Below are 22,909 nucleotides of genomic sequence, written 5' to 3'. Positions count from 1 at the left end.
CTCAGCTCTGCTGTACCTGGCAGCTGGAGGACTACAAGGATTCCTTCTCTACCCTGCAGTTTGTGGAGTCGCTGATGCAGAAGGAAAGGAAGGAAGGAGAGGCAGGCTCAGAGCAGAGGTGGCATCTCCTGCTCCCTGGCTCAGCAGAAGCTCTACAGAAGCAAAGCAAATCCAGCTGCTTCTCTGGTGGCTGGGGGAGCTGCAGGATCAATTCAGCTGCTCGGGATCACAGCCCCTGGAATTCTCCAAGCTGGGGACAGCGGCTGGGCTTGGCTCTCTGCCTCTGGAACAGCCACAGCCCCATGAAAGCAGTGCCCAGCACAGCACAGCCAGCGAGGGATGCCAGCAGGATGGGCAGCAGCGTGGCAGGACCAGCACCTGGGCACAGAGAGAGGGGATGGAGCAGTGAGAAATGTTCTTGGCACAAACAAATAAAGGCACAAGGAGTTAGGGATGGTGCCAGTGGGTTTTGAGAAGTCGCTCTTGCTTTGCCAGCTCAGTGTCGCTGTTTTCCAATAGCTGTAAACATTTAATTAACATTAACCAGCTTCTGTATTTTACCTATGAACACCCCTGACCTATGGCCAACCTCATTCTGCTCCAAAATGCTGCAGTTCTTTACAGACAGAACATTCTGCCTCATTTTTCTTTTCTTTCCCCCTCCTAAAGCTAAGTTCCTTCACAGGGTGCCTGTGGCTGTGTCTCCTGGCTGGAACTCTGTTGGATGTGGCACTGATTGACCCCCATGTCTGGGATTTAGGGAGGCCAAACCAAAGGTGAGGCTCTAATCTAACCAAGAAAGTTGTTAAAAATATGCTGGTTTTCCTGCAGCAGGAAAAGCTGAGCAAAAACCTCTGCAAGAGAAATGAAAGCAGGAGAGCCCCACCTTCCACTGGTTTGTACAGAAACCTGTTGCTCATCCTCCAAACGGGCCCCAGGGAGACCAGGCTGTGCAGGTTTCCATGGCTGGTCCTGTCACTGGGCTCGGGAAGGGGCTCCACACCTTCCAAGCAGGCCTGGGAAAGATGTGGAAAACACCTGGAATTGTCCTGAACAGAACCTCCTGCCCCAGGGCCCTGGGTCTCCTCAGTCTTTTCCACCTCTGCTGTCATTCCAAATGGTGAATTGCCAGTTCTTGAGCCAGCACAAATGTAAATCTTTAATCCATAATTTCTTTTCTTAGGGATTACTGACTTTTACCATTCTACACCACTGACCCCTCTCCCAGACTTTAACCAAGCCGTGGGGTGACCTTGGTGTGGAGACTCCGGGAACCCCAAATCCATCCTGGGTGCTGTGGGAACAGATCCCCCCTCAGTACCTGCTCACACCTGGGCTGGCCTGGCAGGCACACCCTCAGCTCGCAGTGCAGGTAGGCCATGGAGTGGTTCAGCATCTGGAACAGCTGGATGGAGAAGCTGGCGGCTCTGGAGCTGCCACCCTGCAGCAGCTGGATGTGTCTGCACTCCGAGGGCAGCCTGGCAGGAACAAACAGTCAACAGCTCCAAATCCCAGCTCTCCCTGACCTGATCCGCTCTGCACAAACCACACCACAGCCCTGCATCCTCATCTGAGATACAGGAAAATCCCAAAACACCAGCATTGCCAGCTGGACCTGCCCTGCTCAGGAGCCCCAGAGCAGCAGAGCTGTTTGGGGAGATTGGTTGTGCTGCAGCGTGCCAATCAACCCCTGCCCTGCCTGGGACACACATTTCACACCCCAGCAGCTTTACAAGCCCTGGGTAATGAATCCTCCCCTTCCCCTGGCCTCGGGCAGGCAGGTGAGATGCTGAAATGGGGGTGTGGAGAATCCTGGCTGGCACCCCTGAGATGTGCTGGGATGTGCCTCCCCAGCAGGAAGGGGGTGCTGCACACCTGTGACAGCACCCGGGGGGGGGGGGAGCAGGATGGTTTTTTTCCATAATTCCTCAGCCAAGGGAGATTTTTCCCATTCCCACCTGTGGAAGAGGCAGCACTGGGCCCCCCCAGCCCCGGGGCTGGCAGAGGGGGTCACACAGCACGAGTGGATCTGCAGCAGGGCCTGGCTGCTGTTGCTCTGCAGGGCCACCAGAGCCACGAAGGTGTCCTGAGAGGGCTCTGTGTCCTGGGAGGGCTCTGTGTCCTGGGAGGGCTCTGTGTCCCCGGCAGGGCTCAGGCTCAGCCGCACCGAGTGGTTCCCGGAGCCGCAGGAGTCGCTCACAACGGCGAGGCTGGGGAAAAACAGGGAAAAAAGGGGAAAAAATGAAAGCCAGCAAGGCTGCAGCAGCAGCAAGGGCCAAAGCAGGGAGTCTGGGGTACTTGCCCGTCCAGCACGGTGACATCCGAGCGCAGCCCGCTCCTCTGGTGTGAGTCGCTCCGCAGGACTCCAGGCTCCAGCGTCACCACTGTCCCCAAGTCTTCAGCTGCTCCGTCTGTCACCTCGCTGGTCCTGCCATCCTCCTCGGCCTCCTCCGTGCTCAGCAGCAGCCCCTGCGCTGGGGCAGTGCCCGCAGCATCCAGCCACGGATGTCCCGGCTCTGTCGGAGCCGCCGCGCTCCCGGGGACGATCCCGGGGATGCTCCCGGGGACGCTCCCGGGGACGATCCCGGGGATGATTCCGGGGCTCTCCGGGGCCGGGGGGACCTGGCTGAGGTCCCTGCCTGGGAACAGCTCAGGGCCATTGACAGCGGGCTCATTAGTGCCAGGATTAACGAGCTCATTAGCGGGGCCAGGAGCTGCTCTGGGTGTCGGGGGCCGGGCAGCAGGGTCAGGGCTGGAGTGACCAGTGTCCAGTTCCATGGAATCCTCCTCCAGAGGGGAGGATGTCCCCTCCAGAGGGGGGGATATGCTCTCCAAACGGTGGGACATCTCCAAAGGGTCGGATACCTCATCCAGAGGGTGGGACACATTCTCCAGAGGGGGAGATACATTCTCCAAAGGGTGAGACACCTTCTCCAGAGGGTGCGATACCTCATCCAGAGGGTGGGATACATTCTCCAGACCATGGGACATCTTCTCCCTAGGGTGGGATACCTCCAGAGGGTGGGATGCATTCTCCAGGAGATGGGATATATTCTCCAGAAGGTGGGACATGTTGTCCAGAGGATGGGATAAATTATCCAGGGGGTGGGATACATTCTCCAAATGGTGGAATACGTTCTCCAGGGGGTGGGACACGTTCTCCAGAGAGTAGGATATGTTCTCCAGAGGGTGGGATACCTCCAGCAGGAGCCCGGGTGGTGCTGGCTGTGCAGCAGACACGGGTGCCTGGGTGAGAAGCTGCCTGATGGGGGCTGCATCTCCTCTTGCTGCCCCCTCCCCGTCTCCCAGCGCTGCAGGGAGCGCCCCCGAGGGCTCCAGCAGCACTTTTGGGTCAGGCTGCAGGGGCAGGGCTGGCAGGGGGAGCAGCTCTGTGCCTTGGAGCGGAGCAGTGACAGCGTCACCCCCGGCTGCAGGGACAGGAGTGCCCGCTGCCGCAGCCTGGGCTGTGCCCTGGCTGGCTTTGGGATGTGCCAGGGCAGTGCCAGAGCCTGTGGACACAGCTGGCTGGGCTGGAGTGAAAGGCAGCTCATTGCCCAGGGCTGCTGAAGGGGGCTGCGGTGTCCCTGAGGCCGATGGAGAACTGCTGCTCCCCAGGGATTTACCAGCTCCTGGTTTTCCTGCACTGGTGCTCGTTTTGGTTGGCCTCGTGCTTTGTCCCGTGCTGGCCTGGGAGAGGAGTTCAGCAGGAGCTGGGGCAGGTGAAGGAGAGCTGGCAGAGATCCCCGCATGGGTCAGCACAGCCAGAACTTCCCCAGAGATCCCAATCCTTTGGACCTCTGCGGAAAACGGAGCCTGCTCTGGAGCTGGTGTTGGTCTCTGTGTGGTTCGGGAGGGCACAGTGGGGGAGAGCTCCAGCTCCAGAAGTCGTGTGAAACGAGCATTTCCAGCGCTGGTGGGGGTTTGAGCTGCTGCGGCAGGGACAGCGACTCCAGACTGGGCTGTGCTCTGCTCATTGCTGGCTGGAAGCACGAAGGAGGCCGGGGATGTGCTGGCAGCAGCTGGAGCTGGCAGCAGCTCGGTGCCTGGCAGCCTTGGAGGGCTGGGCTGCAGGGGCTGGGAGCCGGGCAGGGCTTTGGAAGGCAAAGAGCCCGGGCAGGGGGCGTGGGCTGGGCTGGGGGTGGGCGCTGAGCCCACCTGCCCTGCAGCCCCTGTGCTGCTCCCAGGCTCTGGGGAACCACGGGGTCCCTTTGCTGGCAGGAAAGGAGCTCCGGATGGAGACTGTGGCCTTTCAGTGGTGGAATACACGTTGGGGGAAGGTTGGAGGCTCTGAGTGGACATCAGCTCTGGTGGCACAGGGGACGTGCCAGGCTCTGCTGGCAAGGGAAGCGAAGCAGTGCCCGTGGCCTGCTGGGGATGGGGAGCAGGAATCTGCATCTCCTCAAGCAGCCTGGGCATGGTCTGCACCGTGGGGCTCACCCTGGGGTCCAGCACATGACCTGGGGCTGAGGTGATGGCTGGGGACAAGTCCCTGAGGGCTGTAGGAACAGCAGTAGCTGGCACTGGCTCAGAAGTTCCTTCTGCTCTCTCTTCTTGTTGCTTGGACACAGTGGACAGGACAGTTTGAGGTCCCACAGACTTCCCAGTGGGATAAGAGGGACTGGTGTTCACTGGGACATCCTGGCTGCTCCCAGGTGTCCCCACACTTCTGTGGTGGCCCTGAGGAGAGGGCTGTGCTCTGGCACTGGGCAGCAGGACAAACACAGGCCTGACCAGCACCAGGCTGGGAGGGCTCAGGGGGAAGTTTGCAAGGTCCAGCACTGAAGAATTAGGTACTGCCAGGATTTGCTGGATGGAAAGCAGCCCCCCAACACTGGAATTTGGGAATTCCGTGGGGAGGGGGGAATCCTGCATGGGCTGCAGGCAGATCATGCCATCAGTGCTCTTCAGCGCAAAGGACAAGTGTGGGGACGAGGGCAGCAGGGTCAGGGGGTCCCCTCTGACTGTGCTGAGGTTCTTGGCAGCTGCATCCAGGGACATCCTGACCTGGTGCCCCAGAGCCTGTGCCAGGGGTGCTGGGAGCTCGCTGGGCACCCCTGGGCCAGGGTGGGCTGTGCTGGAGCTGGGGAGGCTTCCCTGGGCAGGGGATGAGAGCAGGAGAGGAGCAGGAGCTCCCAGCTTGGTGGGGCTGGGAGGGACAAGGCTGGGAGAGGGAACTGCCTGGTCCCTGTGGCTGTGTGCCCCAGAGGGGCTGGGGACAGGGCTGGCTGCTGGGGACAGGGCTGGGGAATCAGGTTTGGGGACAGGGATGGCTGCTGGGGACAGGGCTGGGGAATCAGGTTTGGGGACAGGGCTGGCTGCTGGGGACAGGGCTGGAGATCCAGGTTTGCTTCTTCTCCCTGTGCTCACCTGCAGCATCCCAGCCAAGGCTCCCTGAGGCACAGCAGGGACAGAAGCTCCTTGGAGCTGGGACCCAGAGCCAGGAGATGTGGATGAGGAGGTCGGGGTGTGGAGGCCCATGGGCTGCATCCCAGCACGAGCAGGAGCAGAGGCACCAGGAGGCTGAAGCCCTGCTGGAACAGATTCCCAGGGCTGGAGATCACCATTCCCAAAGGTGGGCATTGCTGGAAAAGGGGCAGATGTTGCTTCTCTGAGTTCTTTAGTAGCTGGGGAAGGTTTTAATGTGGAAGTCCACAGCTGGATTAATGAGGATGAGTTCAGAGCAGGCTGTGGGCTCTCAGGGGAGGGAGATTTCCCAGGTCTCCCTGTCACTGTCCAAGAAGCAGCATCTCCTTGCAGAGCCATTTCCTGAGAGCTCCTGTTGGTCTCTGGGGGAGTGTGTTTGGTGCAGTTGAGAGCCCTGTGCAAAGAGAGGGGCTGCTGCCCATCAGTTGTGCTAGCTTGGAATGGAGAGGGAAGGAATTCTTCAGGAGACGGAGCTTCCACCAAGAATGAGGAATTTCTGCTGCCTGGTGGGAGGGTGTGAGGAGCAGGGAGCTGGGCTGGGTGTCCAGAGCCATTTCTTACAACTGAGGTTGAATTCCTGCCTTTGCTGCCTGTGGTTTCCTGCTGCACAGATGGAAGAAGGGAAAACTGAATGGGCCTGGCCTGGGTTGTTCTGGGATAGACTGAGCCAAGGTCCCCTGGAGCTGGCTGTGGTGGCATTGCAGAAGATGTAACTCCAGCATCCAAGCTGTGAGTGCTCCTCACCTGGGCAGGTGTCACCCCTGCCCCAGGGTCAGGCTGGGCTGGAGGCTTCCTGGGCCTTTTCCCAGTGGGAAGAATTCCTGCTCTTCCCAGGGAAATCCCAGCTCCTGGGGGAAATGCAGTCCCTGCCATTTCTCTTCTTGGTGGAGGAAATCTGAGCGTTGGAGTCAGGAGAGAAGTTTTAGGAGCTGGCACCTCCCTGTGCTTGATGACAGGAGGGGAAGAGAGAGCTGTGACCTGAACAGAGTTCTGCAGGGTCCCTGCACCAGGAAAGGGCTGGGGCAGCCCAGAACTGGAGCTGGGAGGGCTGAGAGCAGCCCCAGGAGCACTCTCTGGTTCTCTTGGCAGAGCTGTGGGGGCCTGTGGTCCCTGTGTGGAGCTGCTCCAGAGCTGGCCGGGAGATGTGTGTCCGTGCTGGGCTTTCCAGGCTGCTGTGTGGACCAGCCCAGCCCCTGCCAGGCTGCCAGGCACGGCCCCAGGCAGCAGAGCTGTTCTGTTTGCAGCTCTCCCGGTGTGGGACACGGAGGCAGAGGCTGCTCCAGTGCTGGGATCAGCTCCTGGGCTCTGGGAGTGAAAGGTGCCCTCGCCCCAGTCCCCCTGGGTGATGGGCACGGGGCTCAGGGCCAGCGTCCCACTGCCAGCACGGCCACTCCTGGAGGCACCTGGGGAACGAGAACAGCCTTGGGCTGAGCTGGAACCAGCCACAAATGGCTCCAGCAGCACCTCGGGATGGCTGAACTGAGCAGGCACTGCCTGCAGCAGAGCCACACGGGAGCTGGGGCACTGCCAGTCCCATTCCCATTCCCATTCCCATCCCCATCTCTGTCCCCGTCCCCATCCCCATCCTCTGCTGCTGACACTCATGAAGGCCCCAAGGCCAGAAAGGAGCCCCTGATCTCCACTGAGGATCAGGGAGAGGGAAGCCCTCAGGCTGGCCAGGGAGAGGCTGGCAGCTCTTCCACAGCAAAGCAAGAGTTAAATGAACCTGTGTGACATAAATGAACCTGTGTGACATAAGTGAACCTGTGTGACATAAGTGAACCTCCTCCCCTCTATCCCCTTCAGCCCTCCCCTGTATCCCAGTGCCATCAGGAGGCTCCTGGTCCCTACAGGGTGTCCAGGCAGGTTTGTTTTGACTGAGCAGAGAGAACACAGCAACTTCTCATTCCCACAGCAACCACTTTGTCTCTGAAAAAGGCAGACCCTTGCTTTAAAGGGTTATGCTTTTCTCCACACATTTTACTTTTCCTGTTGTCACAACAGAAGGTCGACGTTCCAAACGACACTTTCCAAACCACAGATTAAAATGGATTTTCCTCCCCAAAAATCTTTAGGTATTTTTCCTTAGGCACCTACCAGGAAAGACACGAATCTAAAACCTTAAGTGTTATGCATTTAAATTGTGGTTTTTGACAAAGGTAAAGGAGGTTTAGCAGCTGCACAAAGAAAATTACTGATGAAGTAGAAAATCCTTTGCCATTTCCCAAGTTTATGTTTCCTGAAGAGAACAACCTGCCTGAGGACACAGCACTGCTTCCACCAGCCCAGTTAATTTATGTGCCCTCCCAGGGATGCTCACAGGCAGCCAGCAGGGTGGAAAGCCAAGGCTGGAGCCCTGCTGGGAGTGACAGCAGCCCCAGGAGCTCGGCTGGGGCAGCAGCAGCACAAACCCAGCACTGATTTCGTGCTGTCAGAAATATTTGGCAGGACAGCTGTTCCCAAAGGAGAGGCAGCACAACGTGCCAGTGGTGCCTGGAAAAATGGGATTCTGAACAAAGCCTTCAGCAGCACCAGCTTGATCCTCAGCACTGCTTGGAATCCCTCAGGAAAAGGGATTTTTAATTTGTTTTCCCCTAAAGAGAATATTTTCTGATATAAATATTTGCTCTGGGGACTGAGCAGCACAGCACTGTGCTGATGAAGGGCTGCTCACAGTCCCCCAGATGAAGCTATCCCACCCAAACCCTGGGCTGCACAAACAGGGAGAAGCTGCTCCCTCATCCCAGAGCTGCCCCACACCTGAGGCTGATGGCACAACACTGAGGACAGAGCAGAAGAGGCAGAGAAACAGCGATTTTTGAGGCCAGAACAAAGCCCATCACTCACCAGACAAATCCAATAGTCCAGCTGCCAGCAGGACCAAGATGGGGAATTTTTCCTGCATCTCGTGGAGCAGCTCCTGAGCCATCCCAATAAAGAATATCCCACCTGGAAGCAGCTCCCTGAGGAGCCACTGCTGCCTCCCAGCAATGGGATTGGGTTACTTTATAAGAGCTTAGGCCAGACACCAACCAATAACCTGTGCCAGGAAAAAAAACCCTGCACCAATTGGAATCAATCGGATTTTAACAAAACAACAGAGCGTGTGGTCAGGTGGATTTTACATCTGAAAGGTGGAAAACGTGACTGTGAACACCAGAGGGTGCTTGTGCAGCCCTGGGAGAAGAGCTGAAACCCTCCCTGGAGGGCTGGGTGAGGATGTGGAGGGGCTCGGATGCACCCAGAGGAGGGGAACAGAGCTGGGAGCGCCTCCTGCCAGGCTCAGGGCTCTGGGCATGTCCACTCTGGAGAAAAGGAGGCTCAGGGGGGACCTCCTGGCTCTCTGGGGGACATGGAGGATGTGCCAGGGGAGGTGATGAGTTCAAACTGGGTATCAGGAGGCATTTTTTAGCCAAGGTGGTCAAATCCTGGAGAGGCTTCCTGGAGAGGGGATGTTGGACAATGCCCTGAACACACCTGGAGTGCTCAGGCAGCTGGACTGGGTGATGTTGTAGGTCCTTTTTAACTGAACTATTCTGCAATTCCCATTTTTTTGCCAGTTTGTGCCAATAAAAACATCCCCAGGGATCAGCCTGGATGCCAGGGAGGAAGGGAAACCACAGTGAAACAAGCACAGAGCTCAAACCTTCCTAAGAGCCCAGAGGCTTCTGGGGCACAATCACAGCTAGACAATTTTTATTTTTATTTTTTTTTTTAGCCATGAAGCTCCCAGATAACTGTAAATATTCCCCTGTAGGCAGCAAGCAGCACCCAGCAGGAACCTCTCAGTGCCAGGCACACAAACTCTGAGCCAAAGCTGCAGGAGAGAACATCCTGCCTGTGTGAGGGCACCGAACACCTGAGCAAGAGGCAGATAAAGCCCTCAGTGACAGCTGGGGACAGCAGGGACAGCCAGGGCTGGCTCTGGGGACAACAATCACCCATTCTCCAGGCTGAGAAGGGATCCAGCAGCAGAGAGGGGCTGGCAGCTCCCAGTGCCAGCCCAACCTTCCTGGAGAAGCAAGGTCAGGGCACTGCAGCTTTTCCCCCTCCCAGGGAAGGGAAATTCCTGGTGCCTGCAGAGCACCCGAACCCTCCAGGTGGGGTTTGTGACCTGTCTGGGCAGGCTGTAACCCCAAAAAACCCCAGATTATTAAATTGAAATGATCCATTGCTTTCCACCCCAAAAGCAGGAGAAACTCCAGGAGGAAGCTGATTCAGCTGCTCTTTGGAAAAATGTATCAACCCCTGCTCTGAGGGGACAAAGATTCAAACTGGCCTGTGCTTATTCTTCCCAGAAATGTAATAAATTCCTCTGTTTCCTGTGTTAAAAAAAAAAAAAAAACAAACAAATAAAGCTATGCTGTATTTATGGCCATTTATTAAATTCATATCAATTACTAAAGCAATGACAGCCTAATGCAAGGTGGGATTCTGGTTGGTAGCTGAGATAATAAATTTTAACTTCTTCCTCCTGATAATTGTTTCACTGGCTTCTGTGGTGGGGACCAAAAGCACTCCAAAAAGCCACTGAAAAGTTGGTGTGCTTTGAATTAATTTTATTAAAGCAAAGAAAACTCAACAGCAAGTGAGATGAAGGGCACTTGTGGAAGGTTTCTGGAGAGTTCAGCTGCTGTTCACATATTTCATGGAGGAGTTCAGGATGGCCAAGCCATTGAGCTTCCTCAGCTGATGAATGTGCCTGGAGAGACAACAGGGGCAGCAGGTGGTGACTAAAAATTCAAGTTTTAAGCTTTCATTGCTCTGCCCAAACTTTCAGGGGTGTTTAATGCTGTATTTAATAAATTCCTCTTAAAATATTTCCAGATAATAGTAATAACAACACAGAGCTAATACAGATACTCTTCATACAGAGTTTCTAGATTATTATTACCCTCAGAAAGGCATATAAAAATATTCTTAAAATAGGTGGCATTTCAGATTAACAGAACTAAGAAAATAAAGAGTTTCCCTTCTGTCTCTGCTGTTTTAGACAAATCTCAGGGCTGATACTTTCTCTACTGCTCATTTGGGATCTACAGACTTCTAACATCACCTCTGCACTTCCAGCACAGGTCAATGAACTCCTTGAAAGATGTGGAGACAGAATTGACAGCCCAGGAGCCCTAAAGCAGGATTTGGGGACAGGACCACAAGAGGGAATTCTGGTTGGAGGAAGGAAATAGAATTCATGGAGTATTTCTATAAATTAACCTCATAATCCTAAAGGTTTGACTTACACTGGCTGTTTTGGTTTTTTTTTTTAGGGATTATCACCTAGTAACAAAACAGAAAATACAAAAAAAGCGAGTTTTGGGGCTTACCTTGGCTCAGCCACACAGAGCCTGCCCAGGGCAATGGCTGAGTTCTGCTGCACTGAGGTTCTCTGAGCATCTCCCCCAGCCTGCCTGAGCAGCAGCTGCACCACACTGGAGCCCAGCAGGGACGAGGCTGCCCCGGGCAGGAGCAGGCACTGGCTGAGGCAGAAAGCTGCATTCCCCACCAGCAGCTCATCCCCTGCCTCCAGCAGCTTCAGCAGCACTTGGAACCCTGGCAGCAAGGGGAAATCTCTGTTAGAGCTGCTCCAGCTGTGAGTGTGGTGCTGTTTCACTTAAAAAAACCTAGGGGAGCAAGGGAATTTTGTGGTAATTTCAGCATCCCAGAGGCTGCCTCAGATCCACTTTGCCCAGATGTCTCTGTCACAAAGAGCTGAACGTGCCACGTGAAATGCCTTAAACCAGAAATGCTGCTGTGCAAAGAACAGCTGGAAAAAGGAACATAAAAAAAGCTTTTTGTACATGAAGAGCTTCCAAAGCAGCTTGGCTCATCTGGGAGCTGCCCCTAAGGACAGCAGAGTTTTGGCTCTGACACCTGAAAGCAGCAGCAACATCTCAGGCCACAGAATCCTGAACATTTAGAGATCACTGAACACTGCCTAGATAAAACACAGCCATGGCTTTCTCCCCCGTGAGGCCTCCTCTGGCAAACAGAGCTGACAAAATAAGAATTAGTGACTTCTCACAGGTGAATACCCAGAGTTTTGGTGGAGAGAACAAAGCTGCAGTGCTGCTGCTGATCTGAGGCAGGGGAAGCTCTGCCTGCAGCTGACAGTGACAGCAACCTGGGCTGCACAAGAGGAACGTGATGCTCTGAGAGGCTTTTCATGGGAGGAAATCCTTGGGGTGCACTTGAGCTGCAGCTTCTTGACAGGTTCAACCATTTAAATAAAGTCTCTGTATTCTCTGTTGCAGTTCCATTAGCTTTGATTTGGGCTGGTTTTTAGAGCAATCCAAGCAGGGCTGTACCCCAGAGCAGAGCAAACAGACCAGAAATACCCAAAAACTGCTCTGGGAACCATTCCTCTGCCTCCAGCTCCAGCTGGTTTTAATGCCAGGCCAGTATCCCCACGGAGGACACCACAAACAACCCCAAGCCCTGGAAATCAGAAGTTTCACTTACTTTTATCCCACTTGAGCAGCTCTTGCTGAGCCCTCCTGCTGCTCTTGGTGCAGATGGAAAGGGTTTTTATGGCATAGCTGGACGTGAGCTGTCCCCCAGCCTGGTGGATTAAAGCAGAGTGAACAAGCACAGAACAGTCTGGGTTCCATGGGGACCCCCAGGTGTTCCTCAGGCCTGAGCCCAAATATCAAATGAAAACCTTTATCACAGGGCATTTATCTCAGGCTGAGAATCACATAAAACTCATTTAATTCCTGCCAGCAATGAACACACAAAATTCCCTGGATCTCTGCAGCCCAATCCTTTTCAAATCAACTCCCCTTGACAAGAACCCAGTGCCACAGATTTCTTCTAGACTAACAAAATCCATACATGCTAGACACAGATATACAGCAAAAATTTAAATAAGAATTTAAAAAAGAATTTAAAAGGCTTAAAATGAAACCTGGGAGTGCTGTTACAATGGACAAGGATGCAGATACATGCTCCAGGAAACACAGGGGGTCTTAGATTTGCTCAGGGGACAATGCAGGCAGAAATAAAGTTGGATTTACTTTCAAGAATTTGAGCATTTTCTTCACCACTCCTCCTTTCACCACTTCCTCCACTGCTGAGGGAGATGCTGGCAGGACACGGCTCAGCACTCCAATGGCTCTCTGAGGGCAAAAAAAAGAGAGGAGCAAAAACAAATGTTTATTGGTCCAGGCAGCTTAATTATTCTGTTCCTTGCACAGTAAGACTGAAGTAATTAAAGTGCTAAAAGGAGAAATTCACAGAAATGGAGGAAATCCCAGAATTACAGAATCTAACAAAGAACATCTTTAGGATGTGGCTTTTTTTTTGTTTCTTGGGAATTGAGCACAGCAGAGTTTTAGCACAGGGAGAGATGAGCCCAAACTGGGACCAGCACAACTCCCTGGCTGTTCATTCATTAAAAAAAAAAAAAAAAAAAAAAAAAATTCCTGATAGGGACCAGCCCAGCACTGCTGGCACTGAGAGAGGGAGAACATCTCAGAACAGTTCCTGAGAGCTCAGGGAAGGAGCTCAGAGCCCACATCTGCCCCTCCTGCAGGAGCTGCTCTCCCTGGAGCCCCAGGCCATTCCCAGGAGTAGAGCTGTAATTCCCATACAAGAACTGCAAAGGGGAACAGCTGCTGAACACCCAAATTGCTCTTGCTCCTTTGCTCCTCACTGATTTCTAAAAGGTTTCATATTGAAATGGTTTGTAAGAGCTTCTTTTAAGTAGATTTCAAGAGAACCTTGAAAAGCTCTTGCATCAAACCATATAAAAATGAATATAAAAGTGGTCTATTATTTCCTTTTTGCTATTAGGAATGTTTTGGGCTTCAAAGCCTCCTGCACTAGGCAGAAGTTTGCTCTGAGGAGCTCAGGAGAGCCAAACCCAGCTTTTGTTGGTGACTTACTGTGACAATCCTTCCATCCTGGTGGTTGAGCAGAGCCAGGCTCCTGCCACTGATGGGCACAGCAAAGTCCTGAAAAACACAGGGAAAATCTCAGGGGGAAAAAAAGCTCAGGAGAAAAAATAATCAGGAAGAAAAAAACCACAGGGGGAAAACACAGGGAAAAAAACTGAGCTGCAGCTGGGGCAGAAGAGCTGGAGCAGAAATGGGCCCAAGGACAAAGGAGATCAGGGGACAGCAGTGAGTTACCAGCTCTGCACCACCCTGGGGGAACTTAGGGAATTCTGCCTTCCTCATGGAACCCTGAGTTTTGGGTGATTTTGGAATGTAACCAGGATCTCAGAACAAGGCACAAAGGGAGAGTGATTCCAAAGAAAACATTTATACCACTGTGGAAAGATAATTTATGCACTCTGCTCTGGTCTTTTATCATAGCTGTTTATATATTGAAGGTGGTGGCAGAGGAGAAAATTATATATATATATATTTATTTTTTTTTTACTTTTCAGCCTACTTAAAATTTTAACTACCTTTAAAAATAACCTGCAACACTGTAATATTTTTGTTTTAAATTCCCAGATATTGCCTACCTGGATGGTGCCATTGGATTCAAGCAGCAGGTTCATCATCAGCCCCAGCACTGCAAACACACACTGCTGGTACCCAGGGCTGCTGCCATCAGGGCACCCATCCTGTGGGAGAGCAGGGCAAGCAAATCAGATCCCAGGGCCAGGACAGGCCCTTCCTCAGCCTTCTGGGCCAGCTCCAGGGGGAGGAAAAGTTCTGGGAGAAGCAGAGCTGAGGACACCTTCGTGACACAAATCCAAATGTGTCTGGTACCCAAATGTGCACACCCCAAACTTGGGATGTTTGAGATGTTACCAAGATCCCTTCCCACCCCCTGAACCTTCAGTTTTTGGGGACTGTGCTCACAGCACAGCCTCACCTGGAAGGAGCCACAACTGAGGGTGCCCTGAGACCTTCTCCCAAAATCCCAAATGGAGTGAAGGGGCTGTGAGGGGAGCAGACAAACAGGGGAAGGGCTGGGAATTGGGGGTTCCTTTACCAGCAGCTGCAGGCAGGCCTGCCAGCACTCCCTGCTCTGAGCCAGCTGTGCCCTCAGCCCCACATCTGCACACAGACTGCCCAGCACAGCCACGCCACGGGCCAGGGCTGCCTGGTTCACCTGCCTGGCACACACCTGGGAACACAGCAAGGGAAAATAAACACCAAAGCAGCAAAGAGCACCCTGTCGGGGAAGGTGAAACAGGAAAACCTTAAAAATATGATTGCCTGGCAAAAGTTTGAGAATATGGAAACTCTAAGTGAGACTGAAATGAAAGCAATCTTTGAGATACCAAACCTGAGTTACTGAACAGCTGAAAACAACAGCGTGGGCAGCTGGGAGTGATCCCCTCTGGAGTGAACAATTCCCTGTGCCTGCACACAGCTCCAGGGTCAGAGCAGACCCTGCCAGCCTGGCAGAAGGGTCCACAGAGGAGTTTTTAGGGTTTAAAACGTAACACAGCGTGGCAATGTAATGATTCTTATAGGCTGTGTGTGAATGCTGTAGGATTTGTATCTTGTATTAGATTGGTCAGTGAAAATTAGAATATTCAGCACAGAAGATTTATTGTATTGTGATGGGAGCTTCACTCTCTTACTCTTCTTGCTCTTCTTCTTGCTCTTGCTCTTACACCTACTCTCTCTTACTCTTGCTCTTGCTCTCATACTAACTCACTCTTGTCCTTACTATTGCTCTCTTGCTCTTACTCCTACTCTCTCTCCCTCTTGCTCTCCTGCTCTCTGCTGCCTGCCCCAAGCTGCAGCTCCCAGCAGGGCCCTTTCACCCAGGCCCTTTGCAGTAAACCACGAATTCCAAGAGCTGCCTTCAGGGATCTGTCATCTCCATCCATCCCAACCATCCAACCCCCCGTCACTCCCACAGCACCCGTGTGTGCCAGCCCCTGAAACAGCACTCCAGGATCCCTCTGCTCCATCCCAGCTGCCCAAAGTTTGCACATTTCCCTCATTTTCACAGTGGTCTTCTGCTTTATGAGCTCTGGGGAAAGTTTTGTGCTGCCTAATCCCCAAGTGTGACCATTTCCTGCAGTCACTCCCTCAGGGCACAGCTGCTGCAGCTGGAATTCCAGCAGGGAATGTTCAGAAAGAAGAGCCACAAACAATGTGGAACTTGTGAAATCATTGTCTTGCTGCTCTTTTGGAGAAATGGGAGGATTTTAGTGCCCAGCTCTGCCATTCTGCAGCAGAACCAATCTTCCCCCTCCCTCAGGACAGGTTTCTGCACATTTCAACTTGCTGGTTAAACCATCACATTTTAAATTTGCTGTTGGAATAAAGAATACCCAGGAAAGGGATTCTTTACCTCGGGGCCCAGTGTCATCTCCTCACCCTGATCCCTCAGATTAGAAGGCAAAAATCACCATCCAAGACAGAACAAGTTGCTGACAGAGGATTAAAGTCATATCAAGAAGAGCAAAACTCAAAGCTGAAGGTGAAATTATCAGTGGGAATCTGCAAGCAAGGCTGGAGTTTATACTGAATATTAAAATAGGGATTTGTGGGACAAAATATTGGAGAAAAAGAACATTTTCCTGACAGAAGTCAGTATCTCACACCCACAGAGCAGAGTCAGGACACGTCACACAAAAATAAACTGGAAATACAAAATCAGATCTTTCCTACCAGCAACTGGGTGAATAAAGGTAAAACACCTGTGGAAAGCATTGCCCGACACTGGGTTTGGAACCTGTTGGGGGATAAAAACTCAAAGTTTGAGTCAAAAACCAGAGGGAAAGGCAAGACAAGAGCAATAGAAACCTCACAGCAAAGGTGGCCAACAGCCTGACCCTGGCTCATTTCATACAACTCAAAGCACAGCTTTATAGAAATGAATGAGGAATTTAAATTACCTTTCCTCCCCAGTTAAGTCAGACAGGATGTTCATGGCACTATCAGCCCTTGCATCAGTGCTCTTGACAAATGCCATCAAAATCTGCAGCCATCTGGTGTTAAAATAATAAGTAATAAAAAAACAAAACAAAACAAAAATTGGAGTCAGCTTTGGTTTATTCATTAAAGATCAACATTCTGTATTTTTTAGGTTATTGGTATTTCAAGCCACTGTTAAATCTGCCTTTTTTAAGCACCCTCTGAGACATGGCTCATTGCTTTAACCTCTCCTCCCCAGGGAAAATGAACAATCTCTCCTGATCATCCATGATTACTCCAAACCAGTAAGTGGACAATTCTCAGCACAGCTCTGGGAGGAAGCAGCAGGAAAATGGGATAAAGGCAATGGAATGGTGATTCTTTCCCCACTCAGTGAGCCATGGCAACACTAAATAACCATAAATCCCAATTTTTCAATGAGGAGAGACTCTCAGCTGGAGCCCAGGAGATTTTAGAGGCACCAGGGTGAGCTCAGGTTTAAAGGAGGGGCCTCAAAACGCCAGCAACACCCTCCTGCTTTGTCTCAGACATCAAAAGTTCCTGCAGTTCCACCCCACACATCCAACTGTGATTCTGGCAGGCCAGGCCTGTCCCCAGGTCACTGTCAGTGTCACTGTGTCCCCTCAGGAGGGCTGCCCTGGAGCTGGGGCAGCTCCGAGCACTGAGCTCAGCCCTCCAGCACATTCTGGTGCTGTTCACCTGCTCAGGTCCTGCCTGGCCAGCAGCCTCCGGCCAGCCTCGTGCTCTGAGTAGAGAGAAATCAGTGCCAAGGTCTCCCTCTGGATCTGGGCTGTGCCAGAGGAGAGCAGCTCTGCCAGCTGGGCACTCACTTCAGGCTGGGCCAACAGCACACGCTGGTTTTCCTCTGCAGAGAGAGAGAGACAATCTCACAGCAGGGTCACTCATTGGCATCCTCATTTTATTTTATCTTTTTTTTTTTTCAGCATGAATATTTTATTTGGCATCAGCTGGACCCTGTAAGTCAACACAGACACCAATATTCTGCATTTCCACTTTAGCACCCACCCCAGCCCATTGCTCACCCACGTGGGTATTCCCTAAAAATGCTGGCAGGCAGGTACCTGCCCAAACACTACTGACTGTAAATTCTAAAATAATTCAGCCTTCTCTTCTATTAAACCCTGCTTTTTGCAGGTATAACTGTTTAAAAGAGAAAAAATAAACAGCAGTAATCCCAGGGAATTTACTTCCCACCTCTTGGGTGCATTTGAAATGTGGAAAATTCAGAGAGTGGAAATTTCATCCTGCCAAAACCACGGCTGCATTCAACACCTCCTCTGACCTGCAAAACTTGGGTTACAACCACGTCTGCATGGAGCCAGGTGATGTGGCAGAGGGGTGGCAGTGCCCAGCCCCAGTGCCAGCCCCAGCAATGCCACATGAATCCCACGTGGACAGGGATGAGTGTGGACTCCAGGCCTTTACCATTCCCAGCACAGGCAGCTTGCCACAGCAGGAGAAGGGAAACACACAGCTCCACCTCAGCAGGGCTTTTGCTCTCTGCACAGAAGGCCCTGAAAGAGAAAAATCACCTTGTGAGCAGAGCAAAGGATGGATCAAACCAGTGGGAAATACCCAGGGAATGAAAGTTTGTACGTGGTTCATCTTCAGGTCTGACTGCAGCCACCACCCAAAATATGGATGAAGCCTAAAAAGTCTCAGTGCTGCAGGTCCCAGAGCTGAACACCCAAATCTTCACTGGTGCCCAATCACAGCACCAGGGGGTGCAGCCAGAGCCTTCAGATGTTCTTTCATAGTCAGACTTTTTCTGCAAAGCTGCTCTCAGCATAGGGATAGGATAACTGCCCAAAAAAGCAGACACAAACAGCAATCAGTGAATTCTCCTCCCTGCATCTAAGGGAGCACTGTCTGTGTCAGAGTCAGGTACAGGTCCCTCCATTCACTAAAATCTGGGATTACATCCTCCTCTGATCAGTTCATCTGCATTTCAAGAGGTGATTCTGTTTCTTGAAAACAATATTCCCATTTCTCCAGGCTGGAATCCCCCTCTGGAGAGCTCTTACCCTCTGACAGTCTCGTTCCTGAGGATACTGAAGCCATTGTTTGTCCTAAAGAATGTTTGCCCAGAGCCTGGAAGAGACAGACAGCTCAGATGTGTGACAGCCAGGCAGGCTCTTCCTGCACAGTGCTAAAAGAAAAGGTCACTGAATCAGCAGCTCTGGGGAAAAACATCACTGAAACTGGGGGAAAATTCAAGAATGAATGAGGTAGGAGTGGTTCTGAAGCTAAGAACTGCTCTAATTCATGCCTGGTGGTGCTGGCTTCGAGTGAAAGACAATTGAAGGATGAAGCACAAAATTGGCTTTGTAACTCAAAGGGCTTTAACAGAGAATTGCCAATATTTATAAACAAATGAGACCCAAATCCCTCAGAACTCCCAGCAGTTCAGCTACAACATCAGTCTGATTTTAAAAAACGCTGTAAACATCTCCTGGCCATGCTGAAATATCCAACACTGCCAGTTTTATGTTTTAAATAGAGGAACACTTACTCTGGCCCTTTAAAAACTGCTCCCTTGCCCTCCTCTGCCTGGCTTACAGCTCCCAAAATTTTGCAGCAAACACTCACAGCTGCTCACAACCTCTGCCAGGAGCCTGATGCCTCCTGTGTAGTAGAGGATGTCCTGGCCAGGGCTGCTGATCCTCTGCAGCAATTCCTGGATGGATGAAGCAGCAACATTCCCAGCTTGGACTTCCCTCTCTGCTCTCTCCTCATCTCTCACCCTCTTCTCCTCCAGGTTGGCCTCGTTCACACAGTCTGGGAGATCACAAAGAAACCAAACGTGGCAAGGAAATTCTCTTCCATCAGAAAAGCAGTGTGAGATTCTCTACTTCTTACCTTTAAACAGGTTTTCCTTTTGGGGATCAATCTGCAGCATCTTCTCATAGCACTGCCTGCACTTCAGGGTAGAAGAGAAGGGTTCTCAATTTCAGCTGGAAATAGGAAGATGGTATCAATGACATCCCTATCAGATCCCAAAAGTTTTGGGAGCCACAGTCCTTAATAAATGTGAGAAGTAAAATTTATGGAGACACAGATGCCAAAACTCTCAAAAAAGTCAAATATTCTCAGTCCCTACATCTGCCTGCTGTGTCGCAGATTAAAAGGAAAATTTCCAGTAAAGCCCAAGGAGAATAAAATCAAAGTTGCAGTGAGAAAACAGGAACTGAGGCATGGCCTGAAACTTTCTCCCTTTCACCCACCAAAGCAGAACAAAACACTGTCCCAAAGCCCCCAAATTCAGCCAACTTACCTCAGTGAAGTGCTGCAGTGCCAGGTGAGCTTTCCCCATGAGGAAATAGGCTTTAAGGCAGTTTTTATTGCACTGAGTTCACAAAAGAAATGATTATGAGTCATTAGAAAAATTTAGCCTTAAAATATTTTTTCAGCATTGTGATTAGTAATTAAGAGCTGCCCAAAGCAAAGATTAGGGAATTTATATAATCTTATAGAGGTGTCTAAGGTTTTTATGCTGAATTATTGTCCCCAGGGACCCAAGAAACACAGGCCTGAGGTGAGGGTGGAAAGCAGAGTTTCCAAAAGGTGATTATTCTCCTGCTAATTTGAGTAAAATATATGGATTTCTGTAAATAATTCTGATTTTAGAGGTCTTTTCCACTTGAGAGTTCTGGAAGTACCTTTAATGCCCACTCACAGTCACTGATGGCTTTCTCATACTCATGGAGCTTCAGGTAGGCCTGGAATAAACCCAAAAAAGCCCAGGCAGAAGAATCAGAATCCTCCAAACACTTTCTGCTCACCACTGTACAAACACTGGCTAATTAAAAAGAATAAAATTAGGCTGCTGATAGGCCTGGCCATTGATTTTGCAGGGTAATTTCCATTCTCAACTTGTCTGCCACCTCCCTGGATTTTCTAATTTAGAATCAATTGAACAGAATTCTACACACACACACAGAATATACAAGGCAAACAGAGAATGCAAAGCAAATATTTCACTCTGCAGTTAGAGAAGTGATTCCTGAAAAAACATTAATTTAAAAAAAAATAAATCAGAGTATTTAAATAAAACTGGGAATTGGAACGACTTTTCCCCACTTGTTCTGGAGGAGCAGGAGTTCACCACATCCAGGGGGGTGTAACAGAGCAATGCTCTGGGGTTTTATCCTGGCACAGCAACACAAAAACCAGCCACGAGTGGCTCCTTCCCTGCCACTGACCTGAGCCCTGTTGGTGTACAGCTCCTGCTTGTCCCTCAGCTTCTCCAGCCCCTGTGAGTACCTCTGGATGGCCAGGGCAAAGTCTCCTGCCCTGAAGGCTTCATTCCCCTGCTCCTTCAGGGCTGCAGAGCATTGAGAATATCAATTTCCCTTTCGTTCCCCCAGATGTGACTGAGCAAAGAGAGGCAGTGCTCTCCTGCTGGAACAGCCACCAGAATTCCAGCCCAGCCACGATTCCCAGGGCTTTCACTGCAATCATTCCTCTCCCAGAGGGAAAAGTGAGCATTCCTCTCTGCCCGGCCCAAACTCCCTCCCTCCATCCCAAACCAGCACCACCACGAGGAGGTGATGGAGAAAACCAGGATGCACCAGCTCAGTGGAATCCCTGACCCTGCCCCAGTGCTGGGGACATCTGTGGGCTCAGACAAGAACACTGTGCCTCCCTCAGTCCCTGACAGGTCATTTTTGGAGGCACCAGCCTGAAGTGTTTTCAGCCATCACCGTTTGCCAGCTGCTCGTTCCTCCTCCTCCGCTGGGCTCGTTCCTTGGCATCCTTTTCCAGAGCTGCCAGGAAGCCATCTTCCAGCCAGGAGAGTTGGTGGCATTTCAGGGAGGGGGAAAAAAGAGCAAACTTCATTAAAATAGAGAAAGAGCAGTAATTCCTCAGGTATTTCTGAGTCATTTCTTAATGAAAGTGAATACTAAGGGGACATTTCAGCAATGAAAGTGGAAGGTGGATGACAAGCTGTCACAATGATGACACCACCCCTGAGGATCTGCACACCTGCCTTGCTGCAGCTCCTCTCCAGGGGCAAACAAACAGGTTTGCTTTTAAATTCACAATAAAAAGTGTTCAGATGAGGAGCCAGAATAGAAAAAGGCTCCTGTGAAAAACACAGCCGTGCTGGTAAGACCTTGAGTATGGTCTTAGATCTGACTGTATTTTGGTTAAAGACAACAGAAAAAGTCAGCTTGGGCTCTGGCAAGGGTGGAATCAGGTCTGGCATGAACTCCATCCCTGCTAGAACTGCTTTTAGAGCTGTGACAGACTGCAAGGAGCAGTGTCCTACCTGCATCCGCTGCCTCTGCCTTCACCGGGCCCTGCAAAACCAGAAACACAGCACAAACATTATGGGAAAAGGCACAGCAGCACAGGAACATTTGGCTGGGCTGTACAAAGCACCAGGGAGCATCAGGAAATATCTGGGTGCGTCTGAAATATCCAGGCTGACACACAGAATGAGCATCAGTCTGACATTTCAACAAAGCATGGTAAGGATCTGATAAATTCTGACGTTCCTGGAAATTTTCCATTTGTGTCCTTAACGAGGCAAGACCTGAACTGGGTCCAGCTTTAATTTTAGAGGGAAAAGCCCTTACAGAAGTGTTGATGAGTGTTCTGTTCACTGTGGTCCTGCTCTCCTCCTCCTCCTCCCTGCTGGCTCCTTGCTCCTGGAGTCTTTTCTCTGTCTCAGCAATGGCTTTTTCCCTGACAGCCGAGTCCAGGGAACTCAGGCCTTGCAGCAAATTGGCTAAAAAGGTACAGAAAAAAAATATAAATAAATATATATATATATATATATATATATACACACGACTTGAAACGTGGAAGCAACCAGGAGTCCAGGGGACACCTGCTTTGAAGGCACTGCTGACCAGGATGGCTTTTGCCATAAAATCCCATAATGGTTTGAGCTGCAAAGGACTTTAAAACCCACCCAGCTCCACGGGCAGGGACCCCTCCCATGGACCAGGATGTTCCAAACCCCATCCAGCACGTCCTCGGGCACTTTAAATAAACAGCAATAAACTTTCACAGGGTGAAAATTCCTGCCACTTTCAGAAGCCACCTGCAGCTTCTGTCAGCATTACCCAAATAAACAGAAGGGAGCGGATCTCAGCATCCCAAATAGAAACGAGAGGCCCTCAAAGCCTCCCCACAGCCCGGCTCACAGGGAAACACTGAATAAACCCAACCGGAGAGGGCAACAAAGGGGATTTTCCTCTTTCCCATCGATTTTCCGGATGCCTTGCCCTCAGTCCTCCCTCCCCTTGTCCCCGAGCTGTCCCTGGCCTGGCCCCGCGCTGTCCCTGGCCTGTCTCCGGCCTGTCCGGGCCCCTCCAGCCACTCACTGACATCGTCCACGCGGCGCAGGAAGCGCTGGAAATCCGCCTCGGTGTCCTCGTCGCGCAGCATGGCCGGGGGACAGCGAGGAACACCGGGGGGACAGCGAGGGACACCGGGGGGACACCGGGGGGACAGCGAGGGGACAGCGGGAGCCGCCAGGGCCGGGCTCGAACCCGCGGCCCCGTTGCCGGGGGAACGCGCCTGACGCGACACGCACGAACGGGCGCGGCTATGCAAATGAACGGTGGGGATATGTAAATAGAAGAGGCGTGTTTATGCTA

At 51.6% G+C, this 22,909-nt stretch overlaps 1 protein-coding gene across 1 annotated transcript; it reads right to left on the bottom strand.

The window, feature by feature from the left end:
* Positions 1–10,050: 10,050 nt before the first annotated feature.
* TTC12 (tetratricopeptide repeat domain 12) lies at positions 10,051–22,697 on the bottom strand. The gene is made up of 20 exons (XM_062508744.1): positions 22,634–22,697; positions 21,844–22,032; positions 21,002–21,079; positions 20,501–20,622; positions 19,958–20,017; positions 19,573–19,644; positions 19,158–19,218; positions 18,888–19,076; positions 18,323–18,389; positions 17,724–17,812; positions 16,977–17,142; positions 16,238–16,330; positions 16,011–16,074; positions 14,371–14,505; positions 13,895–13,996; positions 13,308–13,376; positions 12,438–12,539; positions 11,884–11,983; positions 10,749–10,974; positions 10,051–10,126 (listed from the first exon to the last, which is right to left on the bottom strand). Exons 1-20 carry the CDS (start codon positions 22,695–22,697, stop codon positions 10,051–10,053), a joined length of 2,124 nt encoding a protein of 707 aa, XP_062364728.1.
* Between the last annotated feature and the right edge of the window lie 212 nt (positions 22,698–22,909).

This window comes from Cinclus cinclus, chromosome 25 (genome assembly GCF_963662255.1).
Source record: "Cinclus cinclus chromosome 25, bCinCin1.1, whole genome shotgun sequence".
NCBI classification, from domain to species: domain Eukaryota; kingdom Metazoa; phylum Chordata; class Aves; order Passeriformes; family Cinclidae; genus Cinclus; species Cinclus cinclus.
The sequence above is the reverse complement of the archived record's forward strand: the minus strand, read 5'-3'. Positions and strand labels throughout refer to the sequence as shown.